The following is a 15,077-nucleotide window of genomic DNA, read 5'->3' as shown; positions in this document are numbered from 1 at the left end:
AAGTCTCTTGGGAATGGGAAACTAACTCTAGAGGATTCCTAGTTAAGACTTACACAGAATCTCCGGGCATTTGGAAATACTGTACTCTCCCCTGGGGAGATGGAGCGGGAATTAACTTTTCCCCTGGTCCAATGTGACTTGGTTAGAAATACAATTGAACCTGTTTGTCTTGTCCATTGTGATGTGGTAGCCCCCTAGGAACAGTCTGTTTTGTGTGGGAGTTTATTTCAGGCTGTCTCCTTGCCTGTATTGTTTCCTTTAACAGCTCTTTAAATTTTCTTTTTCCAGCAATGATGTTGTCCACTGGGCATGTACTGACCAATGTGGCAGGTCTGAGAACATAGCTGAAGCTGAAAATAGGAAAGCTGGGGGCAAGGAAGAGCCTTGAATCTTGAGGTGGGACGTTGACTCTAAGATGTCCTTGAGCAGTGGAGCCTCCGGAGGGAAAGGAGTGGATGCAAACCCGGTTGAGACATACGACAGTGGGGATGAATGGGACATTGGAGTAGGGAATCTCATCATTGACCTGGACGCCGATCTGGAAAAGGACCAGCAGAAACTGGAAATGTCAGGCTCAAAGGAGGTGGGGATACCGGCTCCCAATGCTGTGGCCACACTACCAGACAACATCAAGTTTGTGACCCCAGTGCCAGGTCCTCAAGGGAAGGAAGGCAAATCAAAATCCAAAAGGAATAAGAGTGGCAAAGACACTAGCAAACCCACTCCAGGGACTTCCCTGTTCACTCCAAGTGAGGGGGCAGCTAGCAAGAAAGAGGTGCAGGGACGCTCAGGAGATGGTGCCAATGCAGGAAGCCTGGTTGCTGCTATTGCTCCCAAGGGCTCAGAGAAGGCGGCTAAGGCATCCCGCAGTGTAGCCGGCTCCAAAAAGGAGAAGGAGAACAGCTCATCTAAGAGCAAGAAGGAGAGAAGCGAAGGAGTGGGGACTTGTTCAGAAAAGGATCCTGGGGTCCTCCAGCCAGTTCCCTTGGGAGGACGGGGTGGTCAGTATGATGGAAGTGCAGGGGTGGATACAGGAGCTGTGGAGCCACTTGGGAGTATAGCTATTGAGCCTGGGGCAGCGCTCAATCCTTTGGGAGCTAAACCGGAGCCAGAGGAAGGGGAGAATGAGTGTCGCCCGCTAAAGAAAGTCAAGTCTGAAAAGGTAAGAGGTGGCCAGATCTGGCTGCCTACTGCCAGTCAGAACTGCCCTGGACTAACCACCAAATGCTTTGTACACTCTGTGGGAGGCTCATTAGTTTGTGGGTAATGACCAATTACAAGGTCAGAGCAGCTGGTAATGATAATGCGGTTTTGTTCCAAATTAGGGGATTCTCTACAGATTCATTAACAGCAGGCCAGGACGTTTTGGAGAATATCTATTGTTGGGGGCAGCTACTTGGTAGAATGAATTTTCTCTAAGTCAAGTTGAGAACCTGCCACCTTGTCCTTGTCCCACTCTCAAACACTTGTTGCTGGAGACTGGCATCAGCCTTTATGTGGTTTCCAGCTTAACTACTTTCATCCTCAGAGTCATTGATAAACAATAAATTGATAATAGGCTTTCAGTTGAGTGCGGTTCTTAATGGGATAAATAGTGCCGCTGGGTTTCTGGAACAGAAAAGGTTAAATAAGTTTCATGGTATGATATCTACCAAGTGTTCTATTGGTGGCTACCAAAGAGCAAAGGGGCAGGTAAATAGGGGAGCAAGAGGTACTGGCTGTACTAAGAAGTACTTAATCAGGCCTTATGAGTTAGTGTTGTGGCCATGCATGTTTGGCCTTGAAAGAGATTCTTTGGCCACTAACGGTATAGTTCTTGGCCAAGTATCTCCCTCAACTATTGATAATCAAAGTGTCCTGGTGGTTTAATAGCTGCCAAATAGTGTAATGATACCTTACCTTCTGCTTGAGTTGGAAGGACAGGTGCTTGCAGCCCCAGGAGGGGCTCTCCTCCTCTGGGAAGATGATCTTAGTTCACGACTCAGGAAATAGAGCTTGTAGGGCTGGAGCAGAGTAGGTGTGAGTCTAGGGTCAGCTCAGGCTGCCTTAAACTTAAGCAGCTTACAATTTCCTGCAAAGTGGCTGGCCTGGTGTTGAGCCCTTCATTGGCTCTTGATTTTTCCGCTCTGTGTTTTTTGCTCATCCTGTGCTTTCAGCTGATCCCAGCAGATGCAGTATAAATTGGTTTCTCTATAATTACATCAGCTGCAACAGGGAATACCTATTTCCATATGTAAGTGTTAATAAATAGAGGCTGGATGTGTATGTTTGTGTGGTGGTGCCCTTTCTGGGCCTGGATTCCAGTGGTAGCTTGTACTTTCTTTGCTGTAGGTATTTTGGTCTTTGCCTCCGGCACATCTGTAGCTCTTAGCAACATCTGGGCTTCCCTGGTAACAGGGCTGTGAATTTTCTTCCACTAATAACAAATGGTTCATTCCCTTTCACCAGAGGCAGCTGCCAGAGAGAAGCTGCCTGTGTTTAGGTGACAGATGCTATAGTCCACCTCAGCAGCATCAAGTTCCAGCTGGCTACTGGCATGGCTCGTCCTGTGCTGGCTGTGATTTACCATTTTCTCTGGGGTGCAGATGGATAATACTGTTTTTAAAGAGGCCTAGGAGTACCAGGAGTTGTTGCTTCTGTTCCAGGCCCATTAGACTGTTCCCTACATCTGGCTGCAGTAAACTCATGCCATATATTCATGTTCATAATCATTGTTCTTCCTGTGCTAAAAAATGGCCATTTCTGAGAGTGGACTTCTTTTCCTTTCTGTTTAGAACTCTTGACTCATGTTGCAATCTTGCAGGCCCAGTCAGTAGTCATCTGTAGGTGACAGGATTAATGATGCTGAGCTTTACATTGGATTTAAATCTAAATGTCCATTATAGTCTCCAATACAGTAGCAAATGGAACTTGTTTCCTTTTAGAGGTCCAGGGACTGATTGGGTGGCCGCTCTTCAGAATTTAATTAGGCTAAAAGATGCAATGTATTCAGCTAAGAAAACACCTTGCTGCCAAGGAGGTTTGCCCCTTCATAATGTAGCTGTGCTATGTTCGCCTTGTCGCTCAAGGAGACTGAGAGTGGGGCAATGGAATGAGAGGGGAAAAAGAGAGAGAGACTGTGCTTCAGTTTTTGGAAGAAAGATAAAATTGCTAGGAAGTCCTTTTTCTTAAGAAGCAGAAAGTTGCTCTGCAGTTTAATGTTACTGTAAGCCAAAACCTGGTTTCTCAGTTCCTTTCCCTGTTCCCTCAAACCTTTTGAACAGTCTGGTTCTGGGGGTGCCTTTCCATAAAGCCTTTGATCATTGAAATAATTATTTAAATGTTTGGAAGTTGCTAGGAGATGAAAACACTGTGCAGGAAGAGTGTTTCTAGAATGGGAGGAGGGGAAGACTTAAGGGAAAAGAAGGCTAGGAATCTTACAGCAGATCAGCTTTTGGGAAACAAGGACTCTGGGGTTTAGGGTATAATAGGGTCTCAGTGATGATTACTACTAGAGCTTATAAGCTAAGTCTTTGAAAACTTTAAGATTTTCTCTCTGAGATATGGGCTTGCCTATGCCTAATTGGTTTGGAATGTTCTTTCTATGTGGGGACAACCAACAAAACTAAAACAGCAAAACAGATGTTTTGATATAATCTGGGAATTATATACTCTGAGCTGGGAGCTCTCATGAAGAAAGAAAACTCATAAAATTTGGGAAGTGTCTTGGCTGGAATCTCCTCCTAAGCATGTCCCACCCCCACCCCAACACCCAACATCTTGGAAACAGGAGGCAAGACAAATAGTTTGTGGTGTAGGATAGAATTGTCACATGTCTACACTAGCTAATGAGGGAGATAAGAGTATTCAAATCATCTACCTCAGGACCTTCTTTCTCATCTAGGTGGGTATTGCAGGTTGTGGCTGAGGGCATTTACTCTCAGGCAAGGATGTGGATTACCCTTCATGGGACCTCACTTAGGCTCCATTACACCTTTCTCTGGAAGGGCCCACTGTGCTATTTCCCAGAGATTTAGGAGAGACCAGAAATGGCTCTTAGCAACTGCTGCTGCCCTGAATTGTTATTGAACACTCCTGTTCATACTTCCTGCCAGCTGAAGAGATGGGGGAGGGAATGTTGAGGAATAAACAAGAAGGAGCTTAAGGGTTCCTGCCTGTTCCCTTGCTTTTGTTTTGATTGGTAGATTAAGTTAAGGATGGAAAGGGGAGGGAGGGAGGGAGGAAGAAGGGTGCCTGCCTGAATGTTCTAAGCTTAGAGCTTAGTGCTTGTGTTGCCACTCTAACAGGTAAGGAAAAAAGAATTTACAAACCACAGAAGGCAGTGATATATCTGTATGGAGTCTGTCCTGCATTACAGACCCTTGTCAGAGTGGGCTTAAAAACCAGGAATTTAAGGTGGGACTCCTTATTTTTTCAAATCATATAAAGTAAGCAGTAGGCTCTAGTGGCTAAAGGATCTAGAGGTTTGCAACCAGAAGCTCCGTGGCCTCTTTAGCTGCTGTTTTTGATCTTGTAAGGTAGGAACAGTCTGCACTCTGCTTTCCTCCTGTTTTGGGTCTCAGCTTCTGCTACTCTCAGACTGCTACATATATTACCACATCCCCCCTTAGTTCAGGATAAAACAAAACAAAACCCATTAAGTGTGTTCTTTGCTCTTTCCCCTTCTGATCATGCTTGCCATCGTATCCTGTGTTATAAGAGCATCTTCCTTTGCCCTTGGTTTTGTTTTTCTGCCCTAGTTTATGCCTTCCAGCTCAGTTTTCTCATGTTACAATCCCTCATTGCCCAACCAAGGTCAGGTCTCTTTTTCTTTCTGATCCAAGGCTTTCTCTCTTAAAGCCTTCCTCCTTCACTAGCTGTTCTTTCTTAGCTATTGATTGCATAGCAGTCAGCCATGCTTCCTGAAGCCAAATGTCCTCAAGCATTTTCCTTCATGGAAAAAATTAAAAAGAAGTTGATGTTTATGTGGGACAGAGATGCAACAGAGCCTGAGCTTAATTTATTTCTTCTTAGGTAGCTCTGTTTTCCACCTGGGTGTTGCAATTCAAGCAGGGGGTGGGGGGGTTGGGGGGGAGGGCATAGAAAAATTACCTTATCTGATCTCCTCATTTTTTGGAAGAAACTAAGACCAGGGAGGTCATGTGATTTGCCTAGGATTTTACAGGTAGTCAGTGGCAAAGCCATGCTTAGAAACCAGGTTTTTGGTGACCAACTTCTTGTGGCATATTGTTACTCTGGGATTATTAAAATGTCTTCAACTGTAATGAGAGATTCTGTTTTTCAGCTCTAAAAACTACCTTAGAAATGTTGCATGTAAATTCCCAGATAGGCTAGAAATTGTTTTCATTGTTTTTCATACTGATTTTAACATTGTAGATGCTCAATACACAAAGATCCTTGAGTTTAGGGTTTTTTGGTATGATGATGATGTTTGCAAAGAACTATTTATAGCTGGTGTTAAATCTATCCTATTATATAGCTAAAGAGGGAAAAAGTTACTTTTAAACTGCTACTTTGAGCTTGGTTTTCTGTGTGTGTGTTTTCTGATTTTTTCTGGAATATTGCATTCAAATTTCCTTTGTAATCACTGGGGCATTGTCAGTTCCCTCTTTCTTTGCAACCGCCAGGTAAGATAAAACTAGTGCTTCTTGGACATACCACTAATAGGTAGACCTTAAATGTATTGTGGATATTAACTGTTTTGTAAAAACATGACATATATACTGTTGAATACCATTCATTCAGTACATTGAATGCATTTTATTTTTATTTTTAAAAAATTTAATTGAGATATAGTTGACAATCAAGTGTATTTTTGATTCCAGGTATTGTGCTTGGTGCTGGGTATGCATTAGTAAATAAAACAGAGAAGATTCTTGCTCTTTGGACCTTATAGTTTACCATCTACTCTAGTAGAATCCCTAAAAGTGTGGCCCATAAAACCATGTGTATCACATCAGCTGAGTGTCAAAATGCAGATTCTTGGACCCTACCCCAGTTTTGCTAAATAAGTTTTAGGAATAGGGGCCCAGAAATCTTCCAGAAGTCTCTCCAGAGGAGCACCTGGGTGGCTCAGTGGTTGAGCATCTGCCTTTGGCTCACGTTGTGATCCTGGGGTCCTGGGATTGAGTCCTGGGGTCCTGGGATCGAGTCCCACATCAGGGGGAACCTGCTTCTCCCTCTGCCTAAGCCTCTGCCTCTCTCTGTGTCTCACATGAATAAATAAAATCTTTTAAAAAAAAAAAAAGTCTCTCCAGATAATTTCTATATACTTTAACATTTGAGAACCATTGTGAATTTTCTTTTTAAGGTGAGAATTGGGAACCACTTCTGACATGAAATGCTAGCCTTCTTTATAAACTTAAATTTCACATCAACTTTTATCTATAACTTAGAGGTTAAGAGTGTAAACTCTGGAGCAAGAATAGCTGGTTTATATCCCAGCTTTGCCACTTATTAACTGGGTAATCTTGAGCAAGTTACTTAACTGCTCTACTTCAGTTTTTTTCATCTGTGAAATGAGGAAAACAATAGTTCCTATGTAGTGTTGTTATGAGATTAAATTAGTTAATGCATATAAAACACTTTGAACAGTACTTGGCATCCAGTAGGAAGCATTCAATAAATATTAGAGAGAAAAACATGTTTAAGTTAAAATATGTCTCAGTCTGCCCTAGGCAATAATGGGCTGAAATACAACATTCCACCTATACAGGAAGCCCAGTATTCATAGACAAACATGTTGGCTAAGATTTTGAGAGCTGTGCTCAGAAGTTCCAAACCTGGGTTGGGAAATTTTCATGCTGGTGATGGGTTCTAAAGCTCCTGATATTTATAGTGGGGTTTGGAAAAAGGGAGAGACTGAAAATTGGCTTTAAAAGATCTTGAAGTAGCCTGTTGAATTTCACATTTCATATAAATTGAGTTTCCTTTCTGGCCATATCCCCAAATGTGGGATTGCGTATGTTGGATAGATGTTTTTGTGGGTTTGCCAGCCTCTGCAATCCCTTGTATGCTGGAAGAGCACTAAATGCTTTTTGTTTCTACATAAGAGTGCATGGAAAATCTAAGTCCCAGTTCTTAATCTTCCTTCCCCAGTGCGAACTTGTATTTTTGCCATTTGGGTATAAGAGCTTTTACCACCAGAGCTCATCCAGTGAGGCAGCAGGACTTGGGCTTTCAGGCTGGAGGTGGCAGTAACATACACAGCTGAGATCCTGCCACTGCTGGCTGTCTAAGCCCTCCTCTCTGTGGTTTTCACTCTTCAAGCCATGCTTGAGTAACCCGCCTCCAGAGCTGCTGACAGGGCTGTGTTCAGAGGCCTTGGAAATTACACTGTTCATTTCCTTATCATCCCCTGACCTGCAGTGCAGAGCCTTCTGGTGCAGGAACAAGGCAGAAAAAAAAATCCAGAGGGCTCCCAGCCAGCATGTGTCAAGGGCTACAAAGAAGGAAATTGGACTTGCTCACTTCAAAACCATGGGGTTAGGCTTTGATTTTTGGTTCCTGCCGAGAGTTATTTGTGTGTGTGCGCATGTTTTATCTCTGTGTATATGTATAGAATGAGTCTGTGCATGGCAAAGCTGTAGAGGAGGAGCATCTGAAAGTAGAGAGCAGAGGAAAGATTGCTTTTTCTCTTCGGTTAATTTCCCAGTTGTGCTATTGGGATGGGCCTGGAAGGATTAGCATCAGGAAGGTGCCAAGCCATATTAATATTTTAAAATATATTTCTCTTGGTACAACTTAGTCATGGTTGACAGCACCCACCCAAGTAAGAAGCTTCCCTGGCAGGCTGAGGAGACATTTTTAACAAATCCTATGCCTGAAGTCATTCATCCTAGAAGACATTGATGTAATCAGTGTTTAAGCTACCTGAGAAAGGATAGACTTTGGGTGAGTCTTGGGTAAGAGGAATAGCGAACAGCTCTTTTGAGATGGAGGATAGTGTGACAAAAGAGAGACAGAAGGAATTTATAGCATTTTGAGATTTTTCTGTTTATAGGGGAAAATTCTGTTGTGTTTAGAAGAACCTGTCCTAGATTTTCAGCATTACAAAACAGTCTAGGGATGCCTGGGTGGCTCAGTAAATTAAGCTTCTGCCTCTGGCTTAGGTCCTTGGGGTCCTGGGATCAAGTCCCATGTCTGGCTCCCTACTTGGTGGGGACTTTACTCTCTCTACCACTCCCCTCTGCTTGTGCTCTCTCTCCCTCTCTCAAATAATTAAAAAAAAAAAAAAAAAAACTGGCAAAAAACAATTTATCTCCTTTTTCCTTTAGCATTTCTCTTGCCCTAGGACACCTAAAACACTTTCAGGCTAAAGAAGTAAAATGTGGGTGGTGAGAGGCTCTTGAGCAGAATTTACAATCATTCTGTTCTTAATTTTCCTTTTTTAGATTTCCACTGCCTTAATGTCATTGGTGATATTGGAGCCTTTGTGAAGTGGGGGGGAAAAAGAAGTCTTTGAGCTTTCAGACCCTAGAGGTTTTTTTAAATCCTAAGTGTCTCTCTTGTTAGAAGTACTCTGTAGAGAAGTGTTTTCACATGAGAAAGTGATAGGTAAGGTGAGAGGGGATTACTTTCTTTCTCCTTTTTATAAAGCAGTAGTCCCTGTATCAGCAGCAGCAGCAGCAGCAGCATCTGGAAACTTGTTAGAAATTCAAATATCAGAGCTCATCCCAGTCCCCCAAATCAGAAACTCTGGGGCTGGAAAAAAAAAAAAAAAAAAAAAGAAACTCTGGGGCTGAGGCCCAACAATTTATGTTTGTTTTGTTTTTAAGATTTTATTTATTTATTCATGAGCGATACAAAAAGAGAAACAGAGACATAGGCAGACCTGAGCCAAACGCAGACACTCAACCACTGAATCACCCAGGAATCCCCAACGATTTGTATTTTTTTTTTTTAATTTTTTAAAAATTTTTTATTTATTTATGATAGAGAGAGAGAGAGAGAGAGAGAGGCAGAGACATAGGCAGAGGGAGAAGCAGGCTCCATGCACCGGGAGCCCTATGTGGGATTCGATCCCGGGTCTCCAGGATTGCGCCCTGGGCCAAAGGCAGGCGCCAAACCGCTGCGCCACCCAGGGATCCCAACGATTTGTATTTTAATATTAGTTCTTTTTTTGACCATGATACACACTGAAGTTTGAGATTGGCTGTCATGGAGCACCTTCTCCTTTTTAATAATGAGGATCAAATTGGAAGGAATACATAAGGGTTTGGGACTTTGAGAGCAGTAAAGATATTTAAAATACTTAACTTTTCCAAGCTGCTTTTCTTATCTGTAATGTGGAAGTGGATGATAGTTCTGACCTTATTGTGAGGATTAGATCAGATAAAGAACGTTAAATACTCAGCACAGTGCCTAGCATATTGTAACTTCTCAATAAATGTTAGCTATTGCTGATACTGTTATAAGCTATGAGGTGCAAGGTCTTTATGAAATTAAGATGACAGGATATTTTTAGAGACTTTAAAGAGTTAAGCGCCTGAGGTTTTGGAAAGAATGAGTTTTTGATAGTTTATATTCTAACTCCTACTGGTTTCCAGGAAGGCTTGAGGAGAGATTGGTTCAGAGCACTCAGAGCCATTGAGGTTTGGAGTTCTATTGTTTGATTAGTTAGTTTGGAAGTGTTTGTTGGACTCCTTCTGGTATAGGGTTGATCTCAGATTGAAGAACCATGGCTCTTACTTAGCTGTTCCCCATTAAAGTTAGATTTTTTGGTATATATTCAGATCTTCTGAATTGTTTTTCTAAGGATTGAAATGAATGTAACATGATTGCTGTTTAGAAAATGTTTTCCCTTCTGTACTCCTTCTGTAAAGGAGTACAGACTTCAGCCTTTCGAAGGAATTACAACTACAGGTAGTCTGAACAATGAGGAGAAGAATGAGGATTAAGATACTTCTTTTTGTGAACTTGTCACTAGCTGCAGGAAATAAGACAGTTCTTACATTTTGGTAGTGGTCTGTTTTCAACTTGAAATGTCCATTGGGAGAATACAATTTATGTGCCTGAAAAATGCACTAATTGAGTATTTTTAAATTTGAGACCATTGGATTCCAGTGGTCTAGTAAATACTATATTGTGTTTAGATGAGCCAGACCTGGCCATGAAATGCTTTTTGGTCTTTTTCTTTTTTTTTAATTAAGGGATAATTGACATATTAGTTTCAGGTGTGCAACATGGTGATTTGGTATTTGTATGTATTTGCAAAATGATCACAATAAATCCAGTTAATATCTGTAACTACAGGGATCCCTGGGTGGCGCAGCGGTTTAGCGCCTGCCTTTGGCCCAGGGCACGATCCTGGAGACCCGGGATCAAATCCCACCTCGGGTTCCTGGTGCATGGAGCCTGCTTCTCCCTCTGCCTCTCTCTCTCACTGTGTGCCTATCATAAAAAAAAAAAAAAAAAAAAAAAAAAATTTTAAAATATCTGTAACTACATATAGTTACAAAAATCTTTTTTTTTTTTTTGTGATAAGAATGTTCAAGATTTACTCTCCTAGCTACTTTCAAATATACCATATAGTATTAATTAACTGTGGTCACCATGACATACATTAATTATGAAATTAATGGCTTATTCATTTTATTCATTAATTTAAAAGATTTTATGAGAGACACAGAGGTAGAGACATAGGCAGAGGGAGAAGCAGGCTCCCTGTAGGGACCCTAATGCAGGATTAGACCCAGAACCTCGTGATCATGACCTGAGCCAAAGGCAGACGCTCAACCACTGAGTCACCCAGGTGCCTGGCTGATTTATTTTATAACTGGAAATTAGTACCTTTCGACCTTATCCCATTTTACCCACTTCTCAGGCAACCACTGGTCTATTCTCTATATCCATAAGCTTAGGTGTTTGTTTTGTTTAAGTTCCACATAAAGGGGTGCCTGGATGGCTCAGGCAGTTAGGTGTCTGACTCCTGATTTTGGCTCAGGTCATGATCTCAAGGTCATGAGATCAATCCCTGCATTGGGCTCTACACTGGGTGTGGAGCCTGCTTTAAGAGTCACTTTCTCCCTCTCCCTTTGCCCAATCCACTTACCCCCACCTCACCCCCACATGCATGCTTATGCTCTCAAAAAAAATTATACACGTAAGTGAAATCATATAGTATTAATCTTTTTCTGACTTATTTCACTTAGCATAATGCCCTCAAGGTCCCTTTGTGTAGTTGCAAATGGCAAGATTTCATTCCTTTTTTAATGAATGAAAAGTATTCCATTTTATGTACATATACACATGCCACATTTTTTTTTCCATTCATCCGTTGGTGGACATTTAGGTTGTTTTCATCTCTTGGCTATTGTAAATAATGCTACAGTGAACAATGGGTACATATATCTTTTTCACATTAGTATTTTTGTTTTCTTTGGGTAAATATCCACAAGTGGAATTGCTGGATTATATGGTTTTTAAGATTTTATTTATTCATGAGAGACATAGAGACACAGAGACACAGACAGAGGGAGAAGCAGGCTCCTCAAAGGGAGCTTGATATGGGACTCGATCCCCAGACCAGGATCACACCCTGAGCCAAAGGCAGATACTCAACTGCTGAGCTACACCCAGGCGTCCCTGTTTTTAGTTTTTTAAGGAAACTATTTTTCATAGCGGCTGCACCAGTTTACATTCCCACTAATAGTGCACAAGTGTTTATTTTTCTCTACATCCTCACTAACACTTGTTATTTATTTTTAATAATAGCTATTCTAACAGGTATGAGGTATACCTTATTGTGGTTTTGATTTGCATTTCCCCGATGATTAGTGACATTGAACATCTTTTCATGTACCTGTTGGCCATTCCGGTGTCTTCTGTTGGCCTCCATTTTTGTTATTGGGTTCTTCCCATCATAAGTTTTTTGTAAACTGGTACCCAGCCCACTCAACTCAGAGTTGCTACTTCCTATTTATTTCTTCAGAAGTTAAGTACTTAACTCTGCGCTGAATCAATCCTCAGTGAAAGGTACAGAGAGTGTTGTAGAAAGGAGGTATACATATTCATCTTACACCAAGCAAAGTAATATGAGGTTAGAGAAATTAACATTCAAGCTGAAGAGTCTCTTAGTGTGGAGGCTTCTCAACTAGAAGTGTGTATCAGAATCACTTTGGAGCTTCTACAAAAGTAAAAGTGCCCTACTGAAGTAAAATCTTTAGAATTGGGGACCCCAAGCATGTATGTACATATTTTTTAAAACTTCAACAGATGCTTTCCATGTACCTTTTGGTTAAAAACCACTGTCATTGTGGAAGTTGTCCTTGTTTTTTTTTTTTGCCATTTCCAGATGGAGCTGTGTGCTGCACTTTAGATATCATAGGATTCTCAAATGTTTCTCAGCATACTCAAAATTCTCCAACTCTCCTTTTTCATTTCTCATTGTGTTGGAGTCAGTCATTTCAGAATATAGCTATAATGAGTCTGACTTCTCATTACCCTCCTAATTAGAACTAATTCCTGAATTTCTGACAATTATTGTATGTATGTATGTTTTTATTTATTTTTAAAAGATTTTGTTTATTCATGAGATACACAGAGAGAGAGAGAGAGAGAGAGAGCCATAGAGGGATAAGCAGAGAGAGAGAGCCATAGAGGGATAAGCAGGTTCCCTGCACAGAGCTGGTGGGACTCGATCCCAGGATCCCGGGATCACCACCTGAGCCAAAGGTGGTGAGCCACCCAGGTGCCCCTAGTTACAGTTTTTATTTTTTTGTTTGTTTGTTTTTAAAAGATTTTTTTAATTCATTCATGAAGGACAGAGAGAGAGAGGCAGAGACACAGGCAGAGGGAGAAGCAGGCTCTATGCAGGGAGCCCGATGTGGGACTCGATGTGGGACTCGATCCCGGGTCTCCAAGTTCACGCCCTAGGCCAAAGGCAGCCGCTCAACCTCTGAGCCACCCAGGCGTCCCTAGTTACAGTTTTTATTTATTTATTTTTTATTTTATTTTATTTTTTTTATTTATGATAGTCACACACAGAGAGAGAGAAAGAGGCAGAGACACAGGCAGAGGGAGAAGCAGGCTCCATGCACCAGGAGCCCGACGTGGGACTGGATCCCGAGTCTCCAGGGTCGCGCCCTGGGCCAAAGGCAGGCGCCAAACCACTGCGCGACCCAGGGATCCCCCTAGTTACAGTTTTTAAAGGAGATGTCCATATCAATGTTACTGATTCCATTTTAAATTATCATACCAGAATTTTTAAGGCAAATTTGAGCAAAATTCTTATGACTAGATATATTTGCCATATGGGGAACTTGTGGTATTTTTAAAAATATAAATTAGAAGAGAGTAGAAGACAGGTTTAGATAATCTAAATTTATTGCTAATCCAAAAGCAGTTTATTTTTTAATCTGTGAATGTATTTCTGTGTTAGACCATAGGTGTTCATAATTTTCTGGAAATTCATGGCATCCCAATAAAAAAATAACATAGCTATCCAATAAAGACTTTATTCTTGAGCATGTTTCTGGACACATTCAAATTAAACATGCTCTTAAAAAGAGAGAACATCACCACATGTAAATAGTAGAAGTCCCCTAAGTTTTTTGCTTTTTTAAATAAACATATACTATTTCTTTGAAGTTAAGAAGAGAATTAAATGTTTTTGAGGAAGTATTTCCCTGCTGGGATTTTAGGTCTCATGCCTAAGGAAGAATAATTAGAATGCGATAGTGGTTATCAGAAATGAACACATACTTGAATATGCTGCAAACTCAGTTAAAAACATGATGGAATGACACATCGTGGCCAAAATTATAATTATATAATATTAAATTCTCATATAATAAAATTTAAAATATGTTTTGTTTTTTTAAGATTTTATTTATTTATTAATGAGAGAAATAGAGAGGCAGAGACACAGGCAGAGGGAGAAGCAGGCTCTATGCAGGGAGCCCGATGTGGGACTCGATGTGGGACTCGATGTGGGACTCGATGTGGGACTCGATGTGGGACTCGATGTGGGACTCGATGTGGGACTCGATGTGGGACTCGATGTGGGACTCGATGTGGGACTCGATGTGGGACTCGATGTGGGACTCGATGTGGGACTCGATGTGGGACTCGATGTGGGACTCGATGTGGGACTCGATGTGGGACTCGATGTGGGACTCGATGTGGGACTCGATGTGGGACTCGATGTGGGACTCGATGTGGGACTCGATGTGGGACTCGATGTGGGACTCGATGTGGGACTCGATGTGGGACTCGATGTGGGACTCGATGTGGGACTCGATGTGGGACTCGATGTGGGACTCGATGTGGGACTCGATGTGGGACTCGATGTGGGACTCGATGTGGGACTCGATGTGGGACTCGATGTGGGACTCGATGTGGGACTCGATGTGGGACTCGATGTGGGACTCGATGTGGGACTCGATGTGGGACTCGATCCCAGGATCCCGGGATCACCACCTGAGCCAAAGGTGGTGAGCCACCCAGGTGCCCCTAGTTACAGTTTTTAAAGGAGATGTCCATATCAATGTTACTGATTCCATTTTAAATTATCATACCAGAATTTTTAAGGCAAATTTGAGCAAAATTCTTATGACTAGATATATTTGCCATATGGGGAACTTGTGGTATTTTTAAAAATATAAATTAGAAGAGAGTAGAAGACAGGTTTAGATAATCTAAATTTATTGCTAATCCAAAAGCAGTTTATTTTTTAATCTGTGAATGTATTTCTGTGTTAGACCATAGGTGTTCATAGGCTTCCTTGGTCAGTGAAAAAATAGGCCATTTCTGGGGCACCTGGGTGGCTCGGTCAGTTCAGCATCTACTTTCAGTGTGAGTCATGGTCCTAGGGTCCCAAGATCAAGCCCCGCTTAAGGCTCCCTGCTCGGTGGGGAGCCGCTTCTCCCCTCCTACTCATGCTCTCTCTCGCTCACTCTCTCAAATAAATAAATAAACAATTTAAAAAACAGTCCGTTTCTTTTATATGGTAGCCTCAGGTTTTATCCTTGAGTTAAACAAGAATCATCCTATAGGCAAACTGAAGAACAGAGCTATTCTATTCTACTAACATAAATATCCCTGAGCCTAGTGTCTTTTAGGCTTAGTGCCTTTAG

The 15,077-nt window shown here is 41.7% G+C and overlaps 1 protein-coding gene across 3 annotated transcripts in view; it reads left to right on the top strand.

Moving 5' to 3' along the window:
- Positions 1-15,077, top strand: part of ZNF609 (zinc finger protein 609) — a 210,812-nt gene that overhangs the window by 30,994 nt on the left and 164,741 nt on the right. Inside the window, exon 2 of one of the 3 annotated variants that reach the window (XM_041743317.1) lies at positions 289-583. The exons of 1 other annotated variant lie outside the window; for it this stretch is intronic. In XM_041743317.1, coding sequence (XP_041599251.1) covers positions 416-583 — 168 coding nt within the window. In that variant the 5' untranslated portion in view covers positions 289-415. Of the gene's footprint in view, positions 1-288; positions 1,163-15,077 lie in introns of all 3 variants that reach the window. One more of the 3 variants, XM_041743316.1, reaches the window with a different exon arrangement.

The sequence above is a fragment of the Vulpes lagopus genome, chromosome 2 (assembly GCF_018345385.1).
Source record: "Vulpes lagopus strain Blue_001 chromosome 2, ASM1834538v1, whole genome shotgun sequence".
Taxonomy (NCBI): Eukaryota; Metazoa; Chordata; class Mammalia; order Carnivora; family Canidae; genus Vulpes; species Vulpes lagopus.
This window is presented reverse-complemented; position numbering and strand designations above follow the sequence as displayed.